Genomic DNA, 25265 nt, shown 5'->3' on the forward strand with positions numbered 1-25265 from the left:
GGGTCCTGCAGCCTGCAGGCACCCTGACCGGGCCCCGCTGACTCGCCAGCACCAGTGCGAGCCGCCTTCGCTGGACGTGACCCTGTACCCCAGTCTCAAATATGTAGCTCCCGAGCATTTCCACAGCCCCGTTCTAAATCTCTGTTTGTAATTTTTAGATAACATTTCAGCAATTTCAAGTTGGTAATTTAATGATTCTAATGCCATTCTCTAAGATGACTTTTTTTTTTTTTTTTTTTTTTTATGATCTATCTTTCTCGGAGTCACCGTGGCAGTTTCCCCTCTTAGGTATTACTTTCGACAGGCAAACTTTGATTATTCGAGTGCCCCAGGGGATGTGCTGAAATTTAAGTTAAGTGAGATTTCAGGTAATTGGAAGAGTTTATAATGTGAACTATAGTAGCTGGGGGGTATGTGAAATTCACTGACAGTCTTGGTTAACTGAAGTTAGGAATAACGAAGGTTTGCCTGGATATCTATTTCAATCCTTCGCCCTGTTATTTCTCCCTTCCTCCCTCTCCCCACCTTCTCAGTCTCTATGCTGTCTGCGTGTGCTCCTGTTCTTTGCAGGCCTATAGAGATGAGGAGGAAATGCGAGGAAAAACGACTGGCTTTCCTCCTAGTTGACCATAAATGGTGGAGGAAATCCCTCTCATTTGCTGAAGACAGCATACATTTTTAAAAATCATTGCTTGCCTAGAGTGAGTTTGTGCTGTCTGCAGTGCTGGGCTGATGTGACCTTGCCTCCGGCCGCAATGCTGATGACAGGGTGTGCAATTCTGGTTAATTTCAGAGATCTGGTGTTCGGGATGGGGGGCTGAAATTCCCCATGCATCTGAGGCTCTCCCTTTTCCACCCAGGTTGCCAGGGGCCCGGGATACACTAATGCTCACATATGCAATAACACATTATAACATATGACGGTCACATGTGGAATGTGATGCTAGATCCACTTGTCACTTCACTAAAGGATAATAATTCAATTCAACTGCAGAAAGCTTTTCTTGTGGGCTGGGTAGCAATAAGAAGCCAGCAAACCATGGACCGCATTTTGGTCAAACTGTCTTTAAAAGTTATAACATTGTTGCAGTTCATCTTCCCCTGGGCTCAAAAAGAAATCATTAAAAACAACCCCAAACCCTAAAAATCCTACTATGGATGAGCCCCACCGACCGCTGTATATCCACCTGCTCCTAACTTCTCAGATCTGCCCCCAAATACCAAAAGGCAGAAGAGACCTCTAGCAGACCCTCCACTTTATAGATGAGGCTCAAGGAGGACTACAACCAAGTCCAGGACGATCCTTTAACAAAAGGGAATTTGGAAGGCACCAAGACAAAGGGACCATGAATAGACACAACATGGCATCTGGGATTTAGAGTGAAATGATGTGGCTCTCATGGCCGTCACCAACGAATGGCCATGAGAAGCCACTCACCCTGCTCTGGGCTTCGGTTTTCTCTTTTATAAATGCTGTGTGACTGACCATCAACATCTTGGGGTCTACTCTGTGCCCAAAGGTGATTTAGCATTTCACATATATACATCATTCATCCCTATCACAACCCCAAAATGCAGACATTATTCCCTTCTACGGATGAAGAAGCCAAGGCTCTGGGAGATTAAAAAAAGGTCACACAACTTGTAAGTGGCAATGGTGGGGTTTAAACCTAGGCTGTCCCACGCCCTTCCTGCCCTTCCTGCCACAGTGCCCCATGCCTCCCTCAGAGAAGAATCATACAGAGTCTATAAAACAATGCATGTGGAAAAGCACTTGAGGGACATGGGTGGCTCATTCGGTTAAGCATCCAACACTTATTTCGGCTCAGATCATGATCTCAGGGTCATGAGATTGAGCCCTGCGTCAGGCTCTGTGCTGGATGTGGAGCCTGCTTCTGATTCTCTCCCTCTCCCTCTGCGTCTGTCCCTCCCCCAACCCCCAGGCATGCATACACACATGCTCTGTCTCTCAAAATAAATAAAATATTAAAAAAAATAAAAATAAAAAAGCACTCAATAAATTCTAAAGGGACCAATCTTTCTCATAATCACAATAATCCAAAGAACTACATCAGTCCTATTCAAAGAAAGAAAACAACCTTTATTCCTAAGTCTGTCAGCAGACCTTGCCTTTCTGAAAAATGTCATCTCCCTGCTGGGATGAATAGCTCCATTAGAGGGTCAGAGTGCTCAAGATGGAGATTCAACTCAAGACGGAGCATTTGTGGGAATATTCCCCGGCTCCCATCCCTCTGACACTTGAGTCAGGTGCAGATACTCCAAAGCAAGGAGGGGTTCCATCCCTGTGTGCCCCAAAAGGCAGTCATCTGCAGACTAGAGATCTTGACATCAGACATGCAAATCCATCACCATTTTAATTATCTAAGTAAATAGAGCTCTTACCACCATCTGCCAAGATGCCAACCAGTCGTGATCATCACGGCTCCCCCCGCGGTTCTCTCTGTGTGAGAACCATGGAGTCATCGTTCAAGGGGCCACTTGGGCCCACATTTCTGCCAACAGGATGAAGGCGTCCGCAGCTGAAGCCTGCGGCTGGGAGCCAGTGCCGCCCTCTCTCTGCGCTAGCTCACCTTCTTCTGAGCACAGCTCCCTTGCTCCTGCACTTGTTGTGACCACCTCTGGGCAGCACTGACGAGTGGGAAATTTCCCTCAACAAGAACCATTGTTTTAGAACTCAACCCCACAGCAGAAAGCTGGGTGGAGAGGCATTCTGGAACATGGGAGGGTGTGCAATCCCAGTGATTCAAATCACAGGAGCTTTCAGAGAACAGACTATACTATAAACGCTTAAGGTGAGGGCTCTGTCCACGTCTGTTTCTCTGGCTGGTAATGGTGCCGATGGGTCGATTATGCCAGCAAAGGGCTCCTATGGATGATCTGAATTTATTGTGGCTTTCAGGGAGAGGGCAAAATCCTCATTGGCCCCACATCACCAACAAGCCATGAGCCAATATTGGGGATGATTTTCTCATTTCCCTTGACAGGCCATTTGTCCACCACCATCACGGGTCATCAGAAAACCATTTAAATGACAATGAAATGGGTTGTTCCAGTTCAGTCTTCTGCAAGTACAGACACAAGACCTGACAGTTAAAAGGAATTCCTTCGGAGAAGACATGACTGATGCAGGTAGTGTCAAGGTTTGGGCATTTCTCTTTCAGTAAGGAAATTTAGTGATAATCGGGATTGCTACAGACAGTAGCATCAAAAGGACCGACTAAATATATGGCCAGGAGACCATTCTAAAAGGAGATGAAATTTCAGAGGCAGAGAGACCTAAAACGACATGATGGATGGCAGTGGATATCCCAAGTAAAACCCTGAGCTTGGAGGAAGAGGGGTCAGACTTTCCTGAATTCCAGTCTCTGTCCTGCCAGTTCTAGCTGAATGACCTCAAGCAAGTTAATCTATGCCTTGCTGAGCCAAAGATGCCTTATTTGTAGATGGGGACCATGAGAGTCTCTACTTCATAGGGTTTGTGAGGTGAAAGGAGATAATGAATGAACAAGGCATTTAGTCCAGTAACTGGCATATAGCTGGCACTTAGTGAGAAGTTATCTTTATCATCACCATCCTCATAATCCACAAGCATCATGTTCATGGCTATCATGAGGACTGTTGCTGTCTGTACTGTGTGTGAGTGTGCAAAGACCAGAGTAGTCAAAACAAGTTGTTGAGTAAGACCTAGCAAGCCTGATGGGCCTCGATCTCACATATGACCATGTGTGCATCAGACACACTGATGGCAGACCCTCCTGCACCCCTCATTGCATGCCAGGTCCATGCTGGGCACTTGACGCACATTCCCAGTGAGGCCCTATGAGGTAGGTATTACTAGGATCCCCTACATCCATGTAAAAGTATTGGTCAATGAGAGGGAAGCAGAAGTGTCCTGGGAGACTGCTGGGAAGTTTCCTTAAAGGAAGGAGCCCACTCTTCTTCATGTCTTCTTCTTCCTGCAAAATACTGGTCCCAGAATAGAAAGCTCTGCTCTTGGAATAGTGGATGAGAGAAACAGAAGGTGCCTGGGTCCCAGACAAATTATAAGCCACCTTATCAGCCCTAGATGGTCTTCCTTTAAATTCACTGTCCTTGAGGGAAAAATACAGATAACTCTATTTTATCCAAACCACCACTGTTTCTGGTATTACCTTAAAATTAATCCCCAAAAATATGCCAACATGGCCAAACAATGGATACCGAGGAAATGTGGCACCTTTTAATGGAAGATACGTAACTGAGTTCACAATAGAGCCCTGTGTCACCACTGGCCAGTGTCACTGGATATCTATGACACAAAAGCATAAAAGCATGACACCAAGGTTTGAATGAGTTTAAATTAAAGGACACTTCCCTTTCAGCTCGATAATTTAAACTATACCAGCACCACACTGTAGCAACTCTGTTTGGTCACTCTCTCATTCACTCATTTGGTGATGCTGTGGTCAAGTAGGGAAAACACAGATTTTGGGGTGAAAAGAACCTGGGTTCAGATCCCAGATCTGGCATTACCAGCATATTCTCTTAGGCTCCCTCATCAACTCTTAGCCATACTGATCACAGCAAGTGAAATGGTAATTCTAGCTGCCTCTCAAGGTGGTTGGAGGGAATAAATGAAGCATAGTAAGTGATAATATATTAAATAGTGCTGAATACCTGTGTCCTTTTTCCTTCCAACATGTTCCTAGACCAAACCTTATCTGCCTGGCACATGACCAGGGCTTACTAAATGGAAACCATGTACAAATAACTTTACTGCTGTTGGTCATAATAATGATACTGAGGGAGTAGTAGGGATCATGGTGGTGTTCCTAATAACAGTGATAGTAAAATAATCGAAAGCCAAACCAAGAAAGGGTGAGAGCCAGGGATGTCTCCAAATGTGCACTGTGAATGCCTACATGATCAGAACGGAGCTGGTCGGCACTGGGCAGGAGACTGTCTCTGGGGGAAGCATGGCATTTCTCTCATGAATCCTCATGCCTGTTCCCAGTAATCAAAACAGCTGTTTTCCTCACTCACCGAGCAATCTTGTAATCGGAAAAGAGCCTCTCTCTAAACCCAGGTGCTTAAATTTTGTCCAATGAATTCCTCCCCTCTCTTAAAACTAATTTTTAAGAAGTTGAGGGATGGGATGAAGGAACCCCTTGAAATTGCTCTCCTGTACGGGTGTTTGCACGCCACATGGTAGGACGTGAGATGTCCTTGCCGATGCACAGGGTTGGTTATTAGGACATTCAGCATAACTCATGCATATTCAAAGAAACTAAGTGAGCACAAACTGGCCTTGCAAAAAACCATAGGCAAATCTCCAAGTCACTGTCCCTGCAGCCTGTTCAAGATCTTGAGAGAACCCTGATGTCAGACATCTGAGCATTCTGATAATGGGAAACAATGCAGCCAGAAATTCTACAACATAGCTTCAAATCCAGCAAGCATGTGGTTTGTCAATACAGTGGAACCCCACACCGCCATAGAGATTGTGTTGATGATGCTGTGAGTGAGGGACATGGACACTAGGCACTACTTATTGCTGAGTAGGAAAAAGAACAAGTTATAAAAATAGCATCCAGTGACAGAACTCAAAATAATGGTTATGGGGGTGCGGGGACATTGAGTTGACTGGGAAAGGCATACAGAGCCTTCTGGGGAGCTGGAATGTTCTACATCTTGACGTGGGTGGTGGTTACACAGGTGCATGCACACGCCAAAAGACATCGAGCATTCACTGTGTGCACTCACTGTATGGGTGTTGCCTCAACACAAATGAAAAAATAAAATAAAATAAAGCAGCCTATGATATAAACTCATTTTTAGAAATAAAGACATGGAGGGCAACTGGATGGCTCGTTCAGGGAAGCATCTGACTCTTGGTTTTGGCTCAGGTCATGATCTCAGTGTCCTGAGATGGAGCCCCATGTTGGACTTGGTGCTCAGTGTGGAGTCCACTTGAGAGTCTCTCTCTCCTGCTGCTCACACACATACTCTCTCTCTCTCTCTAAAATAAGCAAACTCTTTCAGGAAAGAAGGAAGGCAGGGAGGGAGGAGAGAAAGGAAGGAAGGAGGAAGGAAAGACGGGCATGAAAAAATGCCTGAGAGATTATACACCACAATGTTAACAGCAATCAGCTCTGGGTACTGGAATTATAGTGATTTCCTTTTAAACACACCTATATTTTCCAAATTTGGGGAGTGTGTCAACCGACTCGGACACTTAAATCCATCCTGACCCAAAGTTTAATCATCTCTCCGTGACACCTGCAGCTGCTCACTTTTCTTCCCCACCGGCCTTTCCTTCTTCACTCCCAGACTCCAGCCGGCGAGGGTAAGGCCCCCAGAGCTGCCTGAGGAACTCTCTGTGATGGGTCAGGTAGACAGGACGAGGGTGGGGGATGGGGAGAATGGCCCCTTGACACTATTAGATTCTCACACTGCCCTGAGCCTCTGCTCAGACAAGACTAGGTTGCCTGGCGCACCTGCCTTCAGCCTCCATAGCAGAGGTGATATCCCGACTGTCCTTCAGTTTTGGTCACGTCTGCAGGTATCCCTGACACTGCTTTGGCTCAACTTCCGGCCTCTACTGATGTCTGGGTAGGGATCTGGACCCAGACCCCATGAATCCAAGCCTTTGGGTGGGAAAAACCTCTGACTTGAAGTGAACAGGCATGTCTCCACACACTCGTTTCTTGCTGAGCGACAATCAGCCAGGGCTCTGCATTTCCATTTCTTCATTTATAAAAGGACACTACCCCCTGCTCATTCTAACTGAGAAGGTGATTACGAGGATAAGGGAGTGGAGAGGAAGGTGAAAACTCCTGTTGCCTTCTAGCCCCAACTTTTAGCAAAGTGCCTGAGGCTGTGTTCACCCTGTTAAATATCAGTGGAAGGCAGAGAGATGTAAGGTATTCTTTTTTTTTTTTTTTTAAAGATTTAATTTATTTATTTGACAGACAGAGATCACAAGTAGGCAGAGAGGCAGGCAGAGAGAGAGGGAGAAGCAGACTCCCTGCTGAGCAGAGATCCTGACGCGGGGCTCAATCCCAGGACCCCGGGATCATGACCTGAGCCAAAGGCAGAGGCTTTAACCCACGGAGCCACCCAGGCACCCCAAGGTACTCTTTTTACTAATTATTTCTCGTGATGAGAAGATGACTGCAGGGACCAGGGAAGTTGTGTAACTTCTTTGCATGAAAGCCACCTGTGGGAGCCAACAACCTTGCAGCGAGATTCACATCTAGCCCGAGCAGAGACGGACACTGGTGAGTGTTCAGATGCGCTCAAATACAGGTCAGAGCCCATTACGGAAAGTAGCTCTTCAGAACCAAATGATTTCCCACCGGCAGCTTCCGCCTGACTCTTTCAAGCAATATATCTGATACAATAAAATTTCAGTTTGGGAGAAAAGAAGAGAAAGAAGGGGTGGCTGAGAGGGAGAGGGGAGGGAGGAAATGACTTGTAGTGAATTCATAAATCCCTTGGAGCTTATTAAAAGGCGATTTGACTTACTCCCTTTAAAAGATCACAATCTGTATTTTGGAAGTCAGAAGGTCTGTGAGATCAGACAGATAAAAGGGGGCTTTGGGGGAAGAAACAAGTGGGAATGTTGCTCTGACAAACCAAAAATGAATGTCCTTATTTCAAATTCCGGATTTTTTCGATTCAGGTATTCCCGGAGAGCCAGAGAGGCTTGGCATCTCTTTCAGATTTGTCTGCTGCGAGCAGGACATCGCGCCGGGTATAAAGGCAGATTCAAATCTGCATCCGCCCATTCCTGCTCTGAGAAACTCCAGGCCGGAGACAAGGCACATACGTAAATCATTCCCACCTAGGGCAGCCAGGGTCACAGAGGGGCACCTGGATACGAGGGGGCCACAGATGGCTGAAGACCTTCTGGTTGGAGGTGAAGGTCGTTACCACTGAGCCTCAGGAGAGGAGTGGGAAGAAGCAAGAGAACCAGAGCTCCTGCTCAAGGGCCCAGCCTGAGCAAACAGCAGGTGTGTGGAAACACAGGCTCCTGGCAGAGACCCAGCGTGGCTCCACGGAGCAGGAGCACAGGACACGTGAAAAGGAGAAACAAGATACGGCGGGAACATCTGCTTTGTGAAGGTAAGGGGAGTCGAAGTCCAAGGGAGAGCCAGCAGGAGCTCCAGAGACTTTCGAGCAAGAAAGGCCAGAAGCCCAGTTGCTTCCAGGCGCTCGACCAGGCAGAGGGGAGAGGGTGGAAAGGCAGAAGGGGGTGCAGGAGGCAGGAAGGCTGACGAGGGCACACCTCCGCCAGGGAGGGGGCTACTGCTCCTTCTTTGTGAGTCACTGCCTGAGCACTGAAGTCTGCTCACTAACAGGCTTCTTCCGCCCCAATCAAACGAGGGGAGGAGAGTGTGGGCAGCAGATGGCTCTGAAGACCAGAGAGGCGTGTGAGCAGGAGGCTGGACTCGGGGAGAGTAGGGCGGATGCAAGGTCGGAGGGCGAGGGAGGAGTGTGCGGAAGAGGCCAGGGAAATGGAAGGTGTCCAGGAGGGACTGAGTAACCTGTACGTGCGCCAGGAGGTCCGGCAAAGCTGGAGACCCTCAGAGAAAAGGTGACAGACTGGCCCCAATGGCACTCATCAGACTGCAGCACATTAAAAAGCAAACTGGAACTGGCTAGAAAGAAGGAGTTCCCTCCTTGCCGCCTCTAATACCGCCCGGGTTATGGGGTCTGTACCCCATCGACATGAATCTTCAGCAGCATCGTGCTAACAACCAGCAGCTGACACATGGCCTCTCCCGGCAGTAGCATCTCCAAAGCCCTGCAAAAGGTTTTCCCAAAGCCCCACAAGGACTGGACCACCACCTCCACCAGAGATGCTGAGGACTTCCAAACACACTTGCACGTATCTCACACCTCACTTTATCCCCATCTTAGGTGAGGGATACAAGATAGATAATAGGCAGATAATATCCTCACGGTAGGAAGTCCAGAGGGATTGAGGTCTTGGAGAAGTCAGGAGATTCGGTGGGGCTTGATGACTTAGGTTACCCACTGCAGCCTGAGCCCAGCAGCTGGCAGGACACCGGCCATGGGCTGAGGCCACGTGACGCTCTCTCTCAGCGTCTTCAGGGCCATGATCAGGCAGGGGGGAGAGGCTGGAAGGGGGGCCCAGCTGCAGATGAGCAGGGCTGGCTTCAAAGAGAATATCAGAAATAGTAGCATGAGCTGTGCTTCCTTCCCCCTTCCTTCTCTTTGTTCCCTCCCTTCCTCCTTTCTTTCCTTCCTTTCCGGAGTCCCTACTGAGCCTCATCTGCCTGGAAATGTACTAGATATTGTTGGCCACCCACCTCTCGGAAGGTCCCGGTCCTTTGGAATCCTTGCCTTGTTGCGCTGCCAACAATCCCCCACACCATCGTCCCAAGTCAAATATACTCTCCACTTCCCAGGTAAAATACACCAGGCCTAGGGGAGGTAAGAAACTCAAGTGTAGGATGTGATATTTGATGTGGGCCTCAAAGTACATGTAGGAGGTCACTGTGGACACAAGCAAAGGCCCAGAGGTGCCTGAAGGCATGGAATGATCTGGTATCTGTGAGGAGTTCTGTGGAGAGTGGGGGAAGTGGAAGCCGAAGGGGAGTTGCTGGAGATAACGAGGGAGTAGGGCCCCTGGAGGGCCTGGTTTTTCACTCCTAAGGCCTCGGGAGGCCATCAGTTGAGGGAAAGGAATGGTAAATCCTTTCCATGCTTCTAATGACAAATCCAGCTGGACAGCCGGACATGGAAGAAAGATCTTGCAGGGTGTGGCAGATATTCTGGGGAGAGTGGGTAAGAACCTGGGCCATGGTGAGACAGTGGGAGTGGTGACCCAGAGCCCGGATTAAAGACTTGTCCCTGAGCAGAAAGTAGGGGCCTTCATTAATAATTAGATTGGGTTCCGCTGGGAGGAAGAACTACAGACTCTGTAGTGATGTCATTAATTGAGATGGGATGGAAGAAGGGAAGAGACCCAGGAACGGCGGAGAGCAGGGGGAGGATGAATTGAGGTTAGGGCACAGGGAGTGTGAGGTGCCCAGAGACATGTCCAACAGTCCTGTGGAGGAATGCCCAGCATGGAGGGAAAAAAAGAGTGGAGTGTCATAGACTACAAGGTCAGGACCACAAAGGCTGAAGCCTGAAGACAGACCACAACGTATGGCAAGCAGGCGGCTTGTTCTGGATGGCCTTGGCAAGAGCATTTGCAGGAGTAAAGAAGGGGTAGAAGGTAGACACAGGTGGGCTGAGAGTGAGGAAAGCAAGGGGACAGAGGAAGAGGTACAGCTGGGCTCCTGTGTCCAGCTCAATCCTTATCTGTACCACTTACGTACCTTCCTTCCCAACGCATTCAGGTAATTTCTCCCCTGCTCAAAGCGTACGATCATGCCATCAGTCCCCTCAAGAGTCAAGGCCATACTCGGGACCCTAGCACTCTCTCTATCGCTAACAGGGCATTTCAGGTCTGTGTAACAACCACCACACCAAGCCCCACTATGTGTTGTCAACCAGAAACCAGACTCTGGTAATTCCTAAACAAGCCTTACATTTTGCCACCTCTGCACCTCTGTTATTTCTGTTCCTTCTGCCTAGAACACCCTTCCTTTATACTTCTACTTGCTCAAATCCTGCCCAACCTTCTAGGCACAAGAACCTTCCTCGATCCCCCAAGCTAAATTAACTTCCCCTTGACCAGCAGAGCACTTACCAAAATGTATGTCTCAGGGTAGTGGCCTTATCCCCATTCTCTACCACCACTGGACTTTAAACCCCTCAAGAGCGACGGTCTGGTGTCCAAGGCCCTGCACAGAGGAGTTCTCAATCTGTGTCTGCTGTGTTGAAGGCCTCCCGCTGCTGTACCCTGTCCCATTTTAAAGGCTGTCCTTTACTCCTCCATCATGCCAACCAACCCGACTAATGCAGGAATGGATCCATCCAATGTCACTAATACTCTACCTGTGTGTCAGCCATTTAATAAAGCTATAGGTGGGCAGGCATATGGAGGAGTTAATTTCCAAAAGTTAGGATGTGAAATCCAAGTAGAGGTCTTTTCTATGGGCTAGAACTACGTTGGTTCTGGGGTGTTATTCAGTATCCCCTCTCAGTTTCTGCTCCTCTTGAGTCATAGAGTGAAACACATTCCTATCTCCTACCTAACACAGGCGGACATGGTCCCTTCTCTTAGGAGCTCATAACTGGTGTAGGAGTTAAGATCCACACACAGAGAAGGTCCCTTCCTTCCTCTGGGAGCATTTTCTTACAGGATGAGTGGGGTGGAACCTGAGCTACATAAGGCAACAGCTTGAAGAGCTCCCTTCAAGCCTGGGTGGTCATGGTGATTTTATGAGGGATGTGGCTTCTGTTCCACCTGGAAGGACTAGCAAAAGCTGTGGTCTGGGAAGAAGTAGAAGGTCCACCCAGATGAGATCAGAATGTGAGAATAAGGTAAAGGTAAGAATGGATCACAGATCAATGTGTGTGGAGCAGCCAACTGCTGAGGGGGGCAGCGAGACATAAAGTTAGAAAGGTCAAGACTACTTTGAGGGCACCTTTGAATACCAGGGAATGGGGAGCCTAGAAGGCATCTGAGTAAGAAGACTTAGTGAAAAGTGCTTTTCTTTTTAAGGTCACATAGGCTAGTTGATAGAGGGTAGATTGGCTTGAAGATCTGATAACCTGCACATAAATGTTTGTTACAATAAAACAGCATAAGGAAATGGAAACAGAGTTGACTACTTGGTGCAAATTTGCATAGAAAATGAAAATGGGAAGACTTCAAAATAACAAAAAACAAAAACAAAGGTTTGTGTTCCTTGGGAACCAGGTATCCCACTGGTACCACATTACCCTATGGGCAGAGAGAAATGCAGGCTCTCCACTCAGCCAAGTCCTTTGCCGTGAGGCACCCAAAGCCTCAGTGTGGTTTCACTAGCGGGAAACCGGGCAGTGAGTGAGAAATGTCATTCACTCTGGTCACTTTCATTCAGGGACTAGCAAAGTCCTCTTCGAATCTTCAGCCAATGTCTTTTATTCAATGTGAAAGCCACTAAATTATTTTTTTAACATAATAAGAGTAGAAATTGTCAATTTTAGAAGCACATATGCGAATTTCCCTGCACAGGAGAGAACATGAATCCTATTAGTTAAAAATAGCAGTTGTGCTCACTTTCCCCCACATGCTAATTTTAATAAACTTACTCTGAAATTAGCCTGCCACTAGGAAGATAGCTGCTCATCCAAAATGTTCCCAGTAAGCACGAAGCTTGCCTTGCAAGAGCTCAAGTACTCCCAGGAAACTCGGAACAATGCAGAGTTCTAAATGGAACTCAGCTCTTCTCTCCAGACCGGGCCACCCCCACCCCTCCGTCACACCCAACACCCAGCTTCACCAACTCTCTAGGTCATCTCGGACTCCTTTGATTTCACCTTCCCAAACAGCTGACTATGAAATCCCGTCAGGGTCTTTTTAAAAAAATCTTCCTCACAGCCATTCTTTTTCCTCTATTCCTATAGATGGTATGTCTCCTTATCACTTTATTTATTCAAAACATCCAAATTCATATATTCTACAGTTAACACCTACAAAGGGCAAAATAATGGAGCAAAGAGCTAAGGCCACAAATTAATAACACATGGTTCCTACTCTCAAGGAGTTCAAGATCTTTTGGGTTCCGTGGGAAGACAGACAAGTTATCGGTTATTTAGAAACCGTATGATTAATGGTATGACTTCAGTGCAAAAGGAATAATTGGGAATGTAGGTGATGACAGAAAAGACTGGGTTACTGGCCTCTCATCTTGTCTTTCCCTGATTCCTGACAAAGTTAACAAATTTGCCTGAATATCCCCAGTGCCTGGCATAGTGTCTCATAGACGTAAGAGGCTCTGTGATCATTGAGTTCAGTGGAAAGAAATCTATTCCAAATTTTTTCATCAACTTGTAATCCAGCTAAAAAAGCACCCAGTGCCTCTCTATTACCAGCTACATTAGAGCACACCCTCTGTCTTGCTTTTGTAGTCGTTCACCATCTGATCCACCCTGGATATTCCAGGCTTAGTTAATGTCTGCTATACCCCAAGCCACTGGTTTCAGCCTTTACCAGAAGCATATCCTCAAAAGTCAACCACCAGCCCAGGGTTCATGCCTGCTTCCTGTTGTGGTCACCTATGCCCTCTTCAACCAAAGGGGAGGGACCCAGCTCAAGTTCCACCTCTGAGAAGCTTTTTTCCTACTGCTCAAGCCTTACCAACTGTCTATATATGTGCTCACTATTGGGTACTGCTTTTTCATTTAGTAATAATATTATTAACATGAATAATACCTTGAAATATTAACTGAGGTTCTATCTACCCACCTTGCCTCCACTTCCTATAACCCCTATCCCATTTCTCACTACATATTCCTCTCCCTTTTAAAGAAGCCAGTCATTCTGCCTTCATGTTCCCAGAAAAGGAGCACCAAGCAAAACACAGGCAACAGAGTGATTGGCTTTTCAGTACTGAAAGTTTGGTCCTTAAGACATCAGGGCATAGAAGAGTGTCCCCAGGAGCTTCCTCTCCTAAAACCTCCCAAAAGACTAGAAAGATCTCCAAAGTTAAGGAAAGGACAGAATCAAGAGTATAAGGAGGAGAGCTTGGTTATCAGGGAGTCTCTAAGAATGCACATGGAGTTCTGCCCAATCAGCCTGGGTTGGGAGAGCAGAGTGAAAACCAGCGGACAGGGTTCGGGAGCATGGCTCGTCTTGATGGAATCCCAATGAGGTGGGGACCTGGACAGGTAAGTAGTGAGGCTCTCTGGAGCAATGGCGATCTTGACTACCCAAGTCTTCCCTTTAAAAATAATTATTTTTATGGAAATATAATTCACACAGAGAAAGATTCCTCTCTTTTGGGTATACAGCTCTATGAATTTTAGCACACACAACTCATGTAGTCATCAGCTCGATCGAGGCATAGAATATGTCCGTCACTCCAGAAGGTTCCCTCATGTTCCTCTGCAGTCAATCTGCTCACCCCACTCCTGGGCTCTGGCAACCACTGATCTATTTCCTGCCTGTTTAGCTGTGCCTCCCCAGAAATTTCATATAAATGGAATCTTATAGTAGGTACACTTGGCTTGAGCCTCTGGTTTCTTTCACTTGCCAATTTTTTTTTTTTTTTTTTTTTTTTTAGTGTAGTTGGCACATAGTGTTACATTAGCTTCAGGTGTACCAAATGTCTTAAAGATTCATTCATGTTTTTGCATGGACCAGTGATCTGTTCCATCTTAATGGTGAGCACGATTCCGTCACACGCAGGTGCAGCCATTTACCGACTCATCAGTTCAAGGACATGGAGACTATTTCCATTCTCAGCAATTATAAATTAAAACTGCTATAAACATTCACATGCAGGTTTTGGTGTCGACATAGGTCTTCCTTTCTCTGGGATAAACTCCTAAGAGTAGGACTGCTGGGTTGCTGAGTTAAGTGCATGTTTGACTTGATGAGAAATTGCAAAAGGATTTTCATGTCCTGTTCCTCCACTGACGCATGGGGCTTCCGGCTGCTCTCCAACCTCGTTAGCACTTGGTTCATTTGTTTTTTTGTTTTGTTTTGTTTTTCAATTCTAATAAGTGTGTCAGGGCATCTTACCATAGTTTTTAACTTCTACTTCTCTAGCAACGGTAATAACGCATATCTGTTCATGGGCTTGTTTTCCATACAGATCTCTTGAGGGCAGTGTCTACTGGACTTTTCTGCCATTTTAAAAATTAGGTTGCTTGTTTTCTTATTATTGAGTTGTGCAAGTTCTTTGTATATTCCAGATATGAGGTATGTGCTCCGTGCAAATTTTCTCCCAGTCTGTGGCTTATCTTTTCATTTTCTTAGTGGAGCTTTTCAAAGAGCTGAAGTTTTAAATTTTGATAAAGTCAAATTTATCCTTTTTTCCTTTTATGGTTTGTATTTTTCATGTCCTATGTATCCTTCTCACTTTTGAATCTTCCAAATTGTGAAAACAAAAACAAAAACAAAAAAAACCTCAGGTAGCGATAAGAAGAACCCTCCCAAATTTAAGCACATACTGTTAAAAGATTATATTGGGTAGAACACCTCCCACAGCGAGGGGAGACCATGTGACTATGCTCAGACCAAGGAGATGGGAGCAGAAGTCATCCCTCATTAAACAAAAACCCCTAGCCCTGGACACCCCCTACCCTCTTTTTCTCCATCCTCATGGGCTGGGGCAAAAACATGGCACCAACCAGTTCTACACATACAGTTGGGGACCACCCCCAGGACCCACTGGAGTAAGAAGGTGCCCCAAAATCTGGATTCTTGAATCCGCCCTCCCCAGATGGACCACCACACTGTAACATGAATGAGACCTATGTACCTACTTTAAAACGATCTATTTTGAGGATAGGTATCTTGGTTACAGTGGCTTAGACTTCACCCTAACGAATCTACCCTTCCTTCTGAGTAAGTAGGACATAATCCCAAGGGTCTTATACCCAGCCAAGTGTCGTGTGGTACATCTACCCAGACAACTGCACAATAGTTTCTACAAGTTCCCCTCTGCTCAGGAGTGATTTAGGGGCAGGCAGAATAGGAACCCCTTGCCCCTAGCCTGGGCCAGACAGCAAAGTTCCCTAGGCTCAGAGCAGTGACTAAGCACTGCATCGACACGAGTAGCAGAGAGGGGGACAAGGAGGGACACAACGGTGACCTCTGACTAGATACTAGCCTGAAAAGAGGAGACTGTGGCCCGGCACCAGAAGCGTGCCCCCCCACCGCATCACCCCTGCCAAGGGCAGAGTCCTGCTCAAGCCCCCTAGGATGCAAATACAAGCTCCGGGAAAGGAAGAGGCAGGACTCCAATCCAGAGCAGTTTCATTCCAGGGCAGGCCGGTGATCTGAGTTCCCAGGGAGTGATTCCTGCGGTTTTATGGAATGTACTACCTAAGAGCTTCTGTTTTCTCCTCTGAACTTGAAAGTATGGGAGGTTGAGATTGAAGACAAACAGCAAGGAGAGCCAAGTGTCCTTGCAAGTCGGGGATCCAGCTGTGCCCCAAACCACCCCTGCTTTGGAATTAGTAGCAGACCAGCTGCATTGTTTTGCTAGAGTTGCTGTGACAAATTGCCATAAACCGCGGGGCTTGAAACAACAGAAATGAACTCTCTGATGCTCCTGGGGGTTAGAAGTCCAAGATTCAGGTGTCAACAGAGACACATTCCCTAATAACACTCTAGGGGACGACTGTTGCTTGCCTTTTCCTAGCTTCTGGTGTTTGCCAGCAATCGGGGGCCCTCCTGTTAGCTGTATAGCTCATCACGTGGCCTTCTTTTTTCTGTAACTTCACATGGTCTTCCCTCTGTGCATCCCTGTGTCCAAATGTCCAAATTTTCCTCTCCTCATAAGGACACTAGTCATTGGACTAGGAACCCACCTTAACTCAATTATGTCTTCAAAGATTCTATTTTGAAGTGAGGTTACGTTTGCAGCTGTAAGGTGGGGGTTAGGATTGGAACAGATATTTGGGGGGAGCACAATTCAACCCCCAACATCAGCCAGTAAATTCCCTGAGCTTAACCACTTTGGGTTGGGTTTTTGAACATTTGCACCCAGAAAGAGGTAGCCAAGGTTCACCCCCCAATCTTGGTCGACTCCTGAGACCCACAGCTGTGCCATTAACCATGGGACAACTATAGACAGAATTGAATAGACTATATGTCTATTCAATCTCTCTGACCTGGGCAGAGGCCCAGGGTCATACAATGCACTCAAGGAATATGAGACTGATTGCTATCTAATTAATTAACCAACCCTCAAATAGTGAAAATAGCGACACTGAACTCAGCATGGTTTATCACAGGGCACCAGGCTAAGAGGTGGCTAGCATTTTTATTTTGGATATAGAAAGGTATTGATTGTCTGCATGGCTGTATTTCAAGATTTCTCCCTGATTTTGAAAGATCACCTCAGGTGGCATAAAGAACATCATTTCCTCCTCCCTAGACATTTAATTTCCAATACAGCACACAAGCCATGCTTTTTTTCACATGCATGGCCGTGTTGACTTCGGGGCCTGAGAGGAGACTGTAATTTCAGCTTGTTGTACTAGAAATATGAAAATAAAACTCATCTCTGTAAGATCATTTTAAATGAAAACTGCTTCCTAGAGTCAAGCAAGCTGAGGAAGTAAACTGATTGAAAGCGAGCACAGGGCTCTGGGCAGGAGGGGTAATGGTGGGCCAGGTCTTCTGCAGAAAACCAATGGGAGCTGTTGAAAAGCCCACTCAGCTCAGGTCAGATGTCTGGTGACATCTTCTCCAGTTCCTTCGGCTGGGCTCCAAAACCACTGTGAAACACCACCGGCCACTGACCACTCTCTTCCTTGAATCCTGCTTGGCTGAGTATCAGATATCTTCTCCATGCCAGACTCAGTCCACAGCCAGCCAGCACAACTTGAGTGGGCAGGGGAATCTCCTGGGTAGCTCAGTTTCTGAGAAAAGCAGATTTGAGGCTACACTCCTGGGCATTTTCATGCCATGGGTGTATTGGTTTCTTGTGGCTGCCATAACCAGTTATCACAAACTGGGTGACTTAAAACAGAAATTTATTCTCTCACAGCTGTGGAGACCAGATGTCCACAGTCAAGGTGTCAGCAGAACTGATTCCTTCTGGAGGCTCCGAGGGAGAATCTGTTCTGTGCCTCTTCCAGGTTCTGGAGGCGGCTGGCAAACCTTGACATTCTGGGATTTGCACTGTACAACTCCGATCTCTACTTCCATCTTGATATGGCCTCCATGTGTGTCTGTCTTCCCATGACCTTTTTCCTTGTATCTCTGTGTCTGAAATCTAGCTTTACTTTCTTTTATAAGGACACCATTAGATTTAGGGCCCACCCTAAATCCAGAATGATCTCATCTCATAGTCTTTAACTCAATTATATCTGCAAAGGCCCTATCTCCAATAAGTTTCCATTCACAGCTACTCAGGGGTTAGGACTTTGATGCAGCCATGGTGAGGAGGTTGGTACACAATAGATTTGGGGAGAGACTCTGAAACTTGCATTTTTCCCAATAATGCAGAGTGACTCTTTGTACTTTTTGCTCCCTAAATGACTGGTGCAGGTGATGTGTAGATCATACTCTAACAAACACTGACTTAGTCTCTGATGATTCAAAGCTGAAAAAAAAAAATGCTCAAAGCTGAATAAAACATGATCCCCTTCCTTGGAAAACCTATTGTCTAGCTGAAAATGTAGAGAGATGAGCCAGGGATTAAAATACAAAGTACAGTCTAGGTGGCTCAGTTGTTGGGCGTCTGCCTTTGGCTCAAGGCATGGTCCCAGGGTCCTGGGATCGAGCCCTGCATTGGGCTCCCTGCTTGGTGGGAGGCCTGCATCTCCCTCTCCCTCTCCCTCTGCTTGTGTTGCCTCTCTTGCTGTGCCTCCCCCTGTCCAATAAATAAATAATATCCTAAAAAAAAAAAAATGCAAAGTATAGTCTAATGATCCCAAGAAAGTCGGACAAACCAGGGTTCAAATTCTCTAGCTCCTTAGCCTGTCTGAGCCACAGTTTCCTTATCTGTAAAATACAAAGTAATTCCTACTCTATACCATGATGAGATTGAGGCTATATAAATGCTTAACATTGTTGAGGGACTCAAGAAATAGACATTCGCTATCATGAAAGCAGCAAGTATACCTCCTTGCTGTGTGCCTTCCACATTCTAAAGTCTTTAATGAATGACTGCGGAAGGCAAGAAGGCCTTACCCTGAAGAAATGCAGCTGGGACAGGCGAGGCAACTCCTGAAAGACCCATTTCAGGATTTTGATTTATTCCATAAGCATTCTGGAGGCACCTGCTGTGTATGGAGCTCAGTGTGTAGGCACTTGGAACAAAGCCAAGGAAAACCCACGTTGGGTTGAGGGGTGGGTAGGAACCACCAGTCTGCAATACACTGTGGTCAGTGCAAGGCGGAGGTAAGCCCACCACAGAGAGGCACATTCGAATGCAATTAAGCATTTCCTTCCTTTGGTTTTCCATCCTTTACATTCCATTCCTTAGCACTCTTTGTGTCTATTGTGTGACTCTCCCTAACTGCAACATATGCTCCAGAAATTCCTGGAAGGCTGAAGAGGTTGTCAGTCTTCTCTGTACCAGATCCCAAGCACCATGTATCTGGCTGCGAATAGACATTTGATAAATACCCGTTGGAGTGGTGAACATTCCGCTGCCATTTCAGCGCCCAGGACTGGGACTGCTATGAAGAACCACCTCTGGCATCCTTGACTACTGGGTATGATTCCTGAAGGGCCAAGAGAAAAGTCCTCTAGAGGATCTGTCCCTTGACATAAAGCCTGATAGATAGAGACCCGGGTAGAACAACCTATCAGAATGCTGTCTAGTTGGGTAGGAGCTTTCAACTACCAGACCAAGAGTAAACAAACTAAACCAGGGAGAACTTATGACATCTTGTTCCTCTTCAGAAATACGCTTCCCACACACTGGACATTAAGTACCGTTATCAGACTGACCTGGAGCCCCAGAAAATGACTAAAGGAGAAGAACATTACCAGGTTTCCCTCCAACATCCCGCAAGGGGAAGGAAGAGAGCAAATCACTACACTCCACATTGTGTGCACAGGAGTCAAGTCCAAGAAACCCCAGGTTGGCCTTGGGGCAGGGGGGTGGTTCTCAGGAGGGAGAGAATGGAAAATTTCAGAGGGATGCTCAGCATGGCTTGGTAACGTGGCTAACTGCCGTCACATATGGTGGTGAGTCAGGAAGAGCCACCTGCCTGTGACAGGAACACATCAGTCCTTACTCTCACCCAGAGGAGTCTGTGGACAGCCTCTCGCACGCCAAAAAACTCAGGTGGACTCAAGTGGGAACAGCTTAGACCTCAAGTGGACCCCAGGGGAGTTTGTGACGGCGGGGGGGTGAGGCCGGTGGGGGGCGGGGGGACCTGGTGTTTCTGCTTCCACAGACCCGAATGACTTCCGCACCTGTCTTTCACAGCCTTTGATAAGGGCACTCGCCTTACACGGGGTAGGCCCACCGTACACACGTTTTGACAGAAATGACTAAGTGACCGCATGAAGGCTACGGAGGATGCCGAACTCCCCCACCCGAACCTCCACTGTAGGTAATTCCACCTGGCCCAAGTGGAACCCCAGGGCCCAGATTCCCCCCCTCCCCTCACCCCCTTTCCGCTTCGGCACGGGCTGTCCAATCGCGAGGCTCCAGAACAGTGGTGACCAGGCAAGCAGGTGGGGCTTGGCGCCTCTCCTCCCGGATGCCCGCGCTTCGCTCTCCAATCCGGGGCCAAACCCTGCCGCGGTGCGGTGGGGGGAGAGTGGGAAGGCCCCTCCCCAGAAGCTGGCACCAGATGGCGCGGAGCAAAGCGGCGCCCGGCTCGCCCGGGAAGCGCGGGAGGAACGGCGCACCTGGCGGGGGCGGGGGCCGGCGCGTCCCCCGCGCGTCCCCGCGCCGCTCGGCCACCCTGGGGGGCGCGGGCTGTGGGCCGGGGCGGCCGCTCGAGCCGGCCCTGTCCCCCCGGCCGGCGCCTCGGCCTCACCTCGCTCACCAGCCCCTGCCAGTCGCTCTCGGTCCCGTCGCCGTTCATGGCCTCCTCCTGCAGGCGCGGGCCGGCTTCATGGACGCCGCCCTCCTCCGCCTCCGCCTCCACCTCCTCCTCCACCGCCTCCGCCTCCTCCTCCACCGCCTCCGCCTCCCCCCGCCGCGCCGCCGCCGTCGCCCCGACCCGAGCCCCGCGCGGCCCCGAGAGGGCCGGGCGCCTCCGAGCCGCCGCGCCGCCGCCTGCGGCCGCCCGCGCTATTGACTCAACGTCCGCCTCCGCGGGAAGGGGAGGAGGAGCCGCGGCCTCCCGGGCCGCAGCCACAGTCCGCCGGGCCCCGGAGCTCCCCGCGCCGCCCGACCTTCAGGTTCCCGGCCTCCGGCTCCCGGATCCGCGACTGCCACGCGGGACCCAGCCCCTGACACCCCCGATCCCCACGCGGGTGCTCTGACTCCTGCGCCCGGGCCCTGGCCCCACGCCTGCCATCCCGCCCCTGTGTCCAGCCTCGCAGGGAAGGAACCTGAGGGGGCCTCGGCATGCTGGTCGCTACTGGCTCAGGGATTCCTGCTGTCCCCTGCCAGGAAGTGGGCTCCACAGGCACCTGCGTGTCCACTGCAAGAACCAAGCCCCCAAATTCAGCCAGCCCCTGAACCACTGAGTAAGCCCCACTGGGGCAGGTCAGTGGCTTTGTTCTCCAGGGAACATCAGGTGCGGGGCCTGGCGCATAGTAGGAGCTGTACAATTATTTGATGGTCATGGGAATGAAGGGACCACGTGTTATATATTTAACATTTTTTTTAAGTTCCTAATGTTTACTTATATTTATTTCTCAAATTATCAGCTGTCATAAATAGAAAGCAAATGAAAAAAATTGAAAATAAAACAATACTGAATTCTAAATAGGACCCAAAGCTCTGAGTGGGATGCTGCACTCTTGCGGGGGATGGGGAGCGGGGGGGGGGGGGGGTGTTGGGGAGAGGTGTAGGGAACAGGCTGGCTTCAACCAGAGACAGTCTCCTGAGAGGAAGGGCTGAAGAGAATTGCAGAGGGCAGGGAATCTTCACAAATAAGTCATTAATATTCAAGATGGTTTTCCCAGGTCTTCTAAACTCTCATGGACCACCACCAGTGTGGACTTTCCAGTCTTGCAGAAGCCCTACCTGAGGGGATAAGCAGGTAGGTTAAGAGGCTATGGACCCATTTCTGGGAGCATCATCGCCAGCCTTTACTTATAATTTTTAGCCCCTTTTTATCCTGATCAGCCCTGTGACATGGGTGTTCTCTTCATGTATCCAATATGGAGACAGAGATCTGAAAAATGGAGAAACAGAGACCCAGCTAGGACATCTGGCCCCAGAGGATCTCTTCAGCATCTTGGATGAGCATGATGTACCACACCTGGGAGAAGGACATACCACATTTTATTGTTGGCCTTGTTTTGTCGGCCTGTAGACCGTCTGTAAAATGTTAATAATTCCTTGCCCGTGCCCCAGCCTGTGTCTGTAGCTTTGACTCTACTCTAGGCTCCGCCACATAACTAGCTTTAGCTAACGCAGTGTTTACAAATGTGCAGGAGGGCTAATCCTTGCTTATGCTCTTGGGAACCTGTGTGCCCTACCATACAAACAAGCCCAGGATAGCTTCCTGGATAATAGACTCAAGACCAACAACCAGCCAACTGCCACAGATACAAGAATGACGCCAATGACCCCCAGCTGCCACAGATGACATGTTCATGCATGAGCCCAGTAGGAACTGGCAGAAGAACCACCCAGCTGAGCCTGGCCCAATTTGCAGACCCCAGATCACATAGTTAAATGTGATGGCTGCTATGTTTGAAGCCACTACGGTTTGGGGTAGTTTGCTATGTATCAGTAGATAACCGGCATGGTGAAGCTACTGAGAAAGAGCCTGGTTGGTCAGAACTGTCCCCAGCAGCCATTAACAAGCAACAGCCCCTGGCATCATGACCTTCCAGGCCTTCATCTAAAGAATATTCTACAACAGATTCTGGCAGGCCAGGGGCTCTGAGAGCCCACCAGTCAACCAGGCAGCACAGTTATTCAGTGCCTGTTGTATACAAATACTGTATACTTCCTGGACATGTTCAATAATATTGCAGACCCTGGCCCCTGTCCTGGAGGGTCTGCAAGCTTTACCATTGAGGTTTTGCAAAGTAATGTTCTAGCAAATGGAAAGAAAAGAAAGAAAAGGCTAGAATGCATCCTAAGGCTTCTGATTTCCTGACCATGCTGGGCCACCTAATCCATTCTCTTTTTAATCTGAGGAGGTGGAAAGAAGGTTCATTTTCTGAGTTGAATGTCTAGGGTTAACTCAGTGTCAAACACTTGTTCCTAACAGCCTGATCAACGCCTCATGCTACAAAGCAAGGGATTGTCTGCCCATATATTGCCCTCTGGCAAACCATCTGGTTTCATCTGACCTGTCGAAGATCTACACTGCAGGAAGAGCAGGCATAACCCAGTCCATCTGCCTTCCATTGCCTCCTGGTCTGTGCCTCGTCTCAGCTGGCATTCAGGTAGAAAAGCAGCTCTTCCTTTCCTGTTACCATGTGCAGCTGAGGCTTTCAGGTCAGCTGCTGCTCTGGAGCCTTCCCTGGTGATTTCAGGCGGCAGGACAATCCAGAAGAAGTTGCAAGCCCAGGAATCGTCACCTGAGAGACCACATACCTTTAAGACAGCCCTCTGTATGACTCTGTTTCCCCTATGTGTTTTCCTTCCCTGCAGTTAGTCAACCAGTTATTGAGGTATTTAAAAATAAAATTGAGCAGGAAAATCAAAGAGCAGCGAGCTTCTACCCACCCCAGCATGTGGGGAGACTTTTAACTCCATTGACATGGCCTCTGTAGTTGCCTGGGGTTTTCCTTAGAGGTTTCCATGCCCCGAGTGCCAGCTTGAAGCTGCTTAGCTTGTGAGATGAGATTTAATCATGAACCGAGGCAATGGAGCTGCAAGTGATTCTTTTTTATCTCTTTTCATTTATGTAGCCTGACATTGAGTAATAATAATAATTAAATGCAGTTTAAGCTTTTAGGCACCTATACCAGAAGGCCTCTAGATACCTCATCAACAGCAGCCCAAGCTGATGAAAACAAAGCTAATTATATTGTAGTGAACTTTCATCAAAGAAAAAAACTGAAACTTCTCACCAACTGTCCTTATATCTGATAAGAGCAGTACACTAAGTGTTCCAACCCACAGTCCATTTGCACAGGACCAATGGAAAATCAGGAGTGTCTTAAGTCTTTTTCTTAAATTTGCCACCCAGACACTAAGTATTGAAATGTTGGCTTTTGCCTCTATTTTCATACCCTCTTAGCACTCTGAAAAATCTCCAGGGTCCCAGTTTTTCCATATTGATTCATAGCCCCAGATCCAGGTTTATTTATTTATTTATTTATATGTACCTATAGTGTTAGAAGAAAGTGCTTAGATGCTTTTGAGTGATGTGTCTGACTTTCAAAAGTTTGAGAAGGTTTTAGATGTGGCAACTCTAGAATAGCTTAATCTAAGACATTGAAGCAGCAGATAGATACTGATGAAAACCAAACCAAACCAACCAACCAAACAAAAACCTCTGGGGAGACTGGGAACCAAAGGGCAACTTGAACTTGTTGGAAACGTACCCTCCCATCACCACATCTCCACTGACTTGCGAGATAACTTTGGCCGAGTCCCAGCAGGCCCCAGACACCCAGGAAAGCCCTAAAGCTTTTGATACAACTTCTCCAGACAGTATTTTCAATTCGGATTCTGGCGGCCCAAGCAAAAATGTCAATGTTCTCCTCAAAGGGAACCGAGCAAATCTCTAGTTGAGATTTTTGGCTCAGCTTTTCTCTGAACTACATAACTGGGGCAATATCCATGACCACTCCTTTCCCCCCAGTCACCTTTCTCCTGTCTGAATTAGGAAATCCAGTCTGATGAGCCTGGGAAGAAAATGATCTATAATGCTATGGTTCATAGTGATGTACATTATGTGTACACACACACACACACACACACACACACACGCACCCTATATGTGTGTGTGTGTGTGTATAAAATTTAAAAAAAATTAACTCCATATAAGCCAAGGTCCCCAATTCTTGGGGACATTTAGACAGATCCTGCTGGGAGCCCTCCCCCATGTCACCTGGTTGCTAAGTGCATTCCTTTGTTCTTGATTTTAATGAGGGGGGGGCGGGTGGAGGACTGCAGAGGACTGTAGGTCCTAGCATCTATGGCAGTCAGGCTTGCTACAGAGCCCTGAGACCCGAGGTCCCCTGGGCCACTGGCCTCAGTTCTGTAAAAGATAAGGCTTCTCTCTTCGCCTACCTGGGGATGCTCTGCAAAGCACTTCATCCATCATTTCCCTACCAGGGCTGGCAGCCAGACATCAGACAGATCTCGATTCTGCTCGGGGTTCCTGACTCCAGAGCATCCTCTGTCTGTTTGCCTCCCGAGCTCCTGGGCCCTCTCTCTGCCGCCACTAAGCCCTCCTTACCCAGCAGCAAACAATCAGTTGCTCTCTGCGGCCCCTCCTTACCCCAGCCCCGCTGGCTGCCAATCAGCCCGGCAGCAGGGGGTGGAAGGAAGTTCCACTCCCCGCTGAACTGCCGCTGAGGTGCTCAAATGACTGAATGGGGCTGATGATGGCCTGGCAGGCCGGGACCC

At 48.1% G+C, this 25265-nt stretch overlaps 2 protein-coding genes across 4 annotated transcripts in view; one reads left to right on the forward strand and one right to left on the reverse strand.

Moving 5' to 3' along the window:
- Positions 1–20674, reverse strand: part of CCDC149 (coiled-coil domain containing 149) — a 97655-nt gene extending 76981 nt beyond the window's left edge. For all 3 annotated transcript variants that reach the window (XM_059381845.1, XM_059381837.1, XM_059381830.1), the window contains exon 1: positions 20590–20674. In XM_059381845.1, coding sequence (XP_059237828.1) covers positions 20590–20637 — 48 coding nt within the window. In that variant the 5' untranslated portion in view covers positions 20638–20674. The remainder of the gene's footprint in view (positions 1–20589) is intronic.
- On the forward strand, positions 8032–21011 carry LOC132005085 (proline-rich protein HaeIII subfamily 1-like). The gene is made up of 2 exons (XM_059381857.1): positions 8032–8127; positions 20031–21011. The coding sequence occupies exon 2, from the start codon at positions 20124–20126 to the stop codon at positions 21009–21011; it is 888 nt and encodes a 295-aa protein (XP_059237840.1). The 5' UTR covers positions 8032–8127; positions 20031–20123.
- Positions 21012–25265: the final 4254 nt, after the last annotated feature.

Source organism: Mustela nigripes, chromosome 1 (genome assembly GCF_022355385.1).
Source record: "Mustela nigripes isolate SB6536 chromosome 1, MUSNIG.SB6536, whole genome shotgun sequence".
NCBI lineage: Eukaryota > Metazoa > Chordata > Mammalia > Carnivora > Mustelidae > Mustela > Mustela nigripes.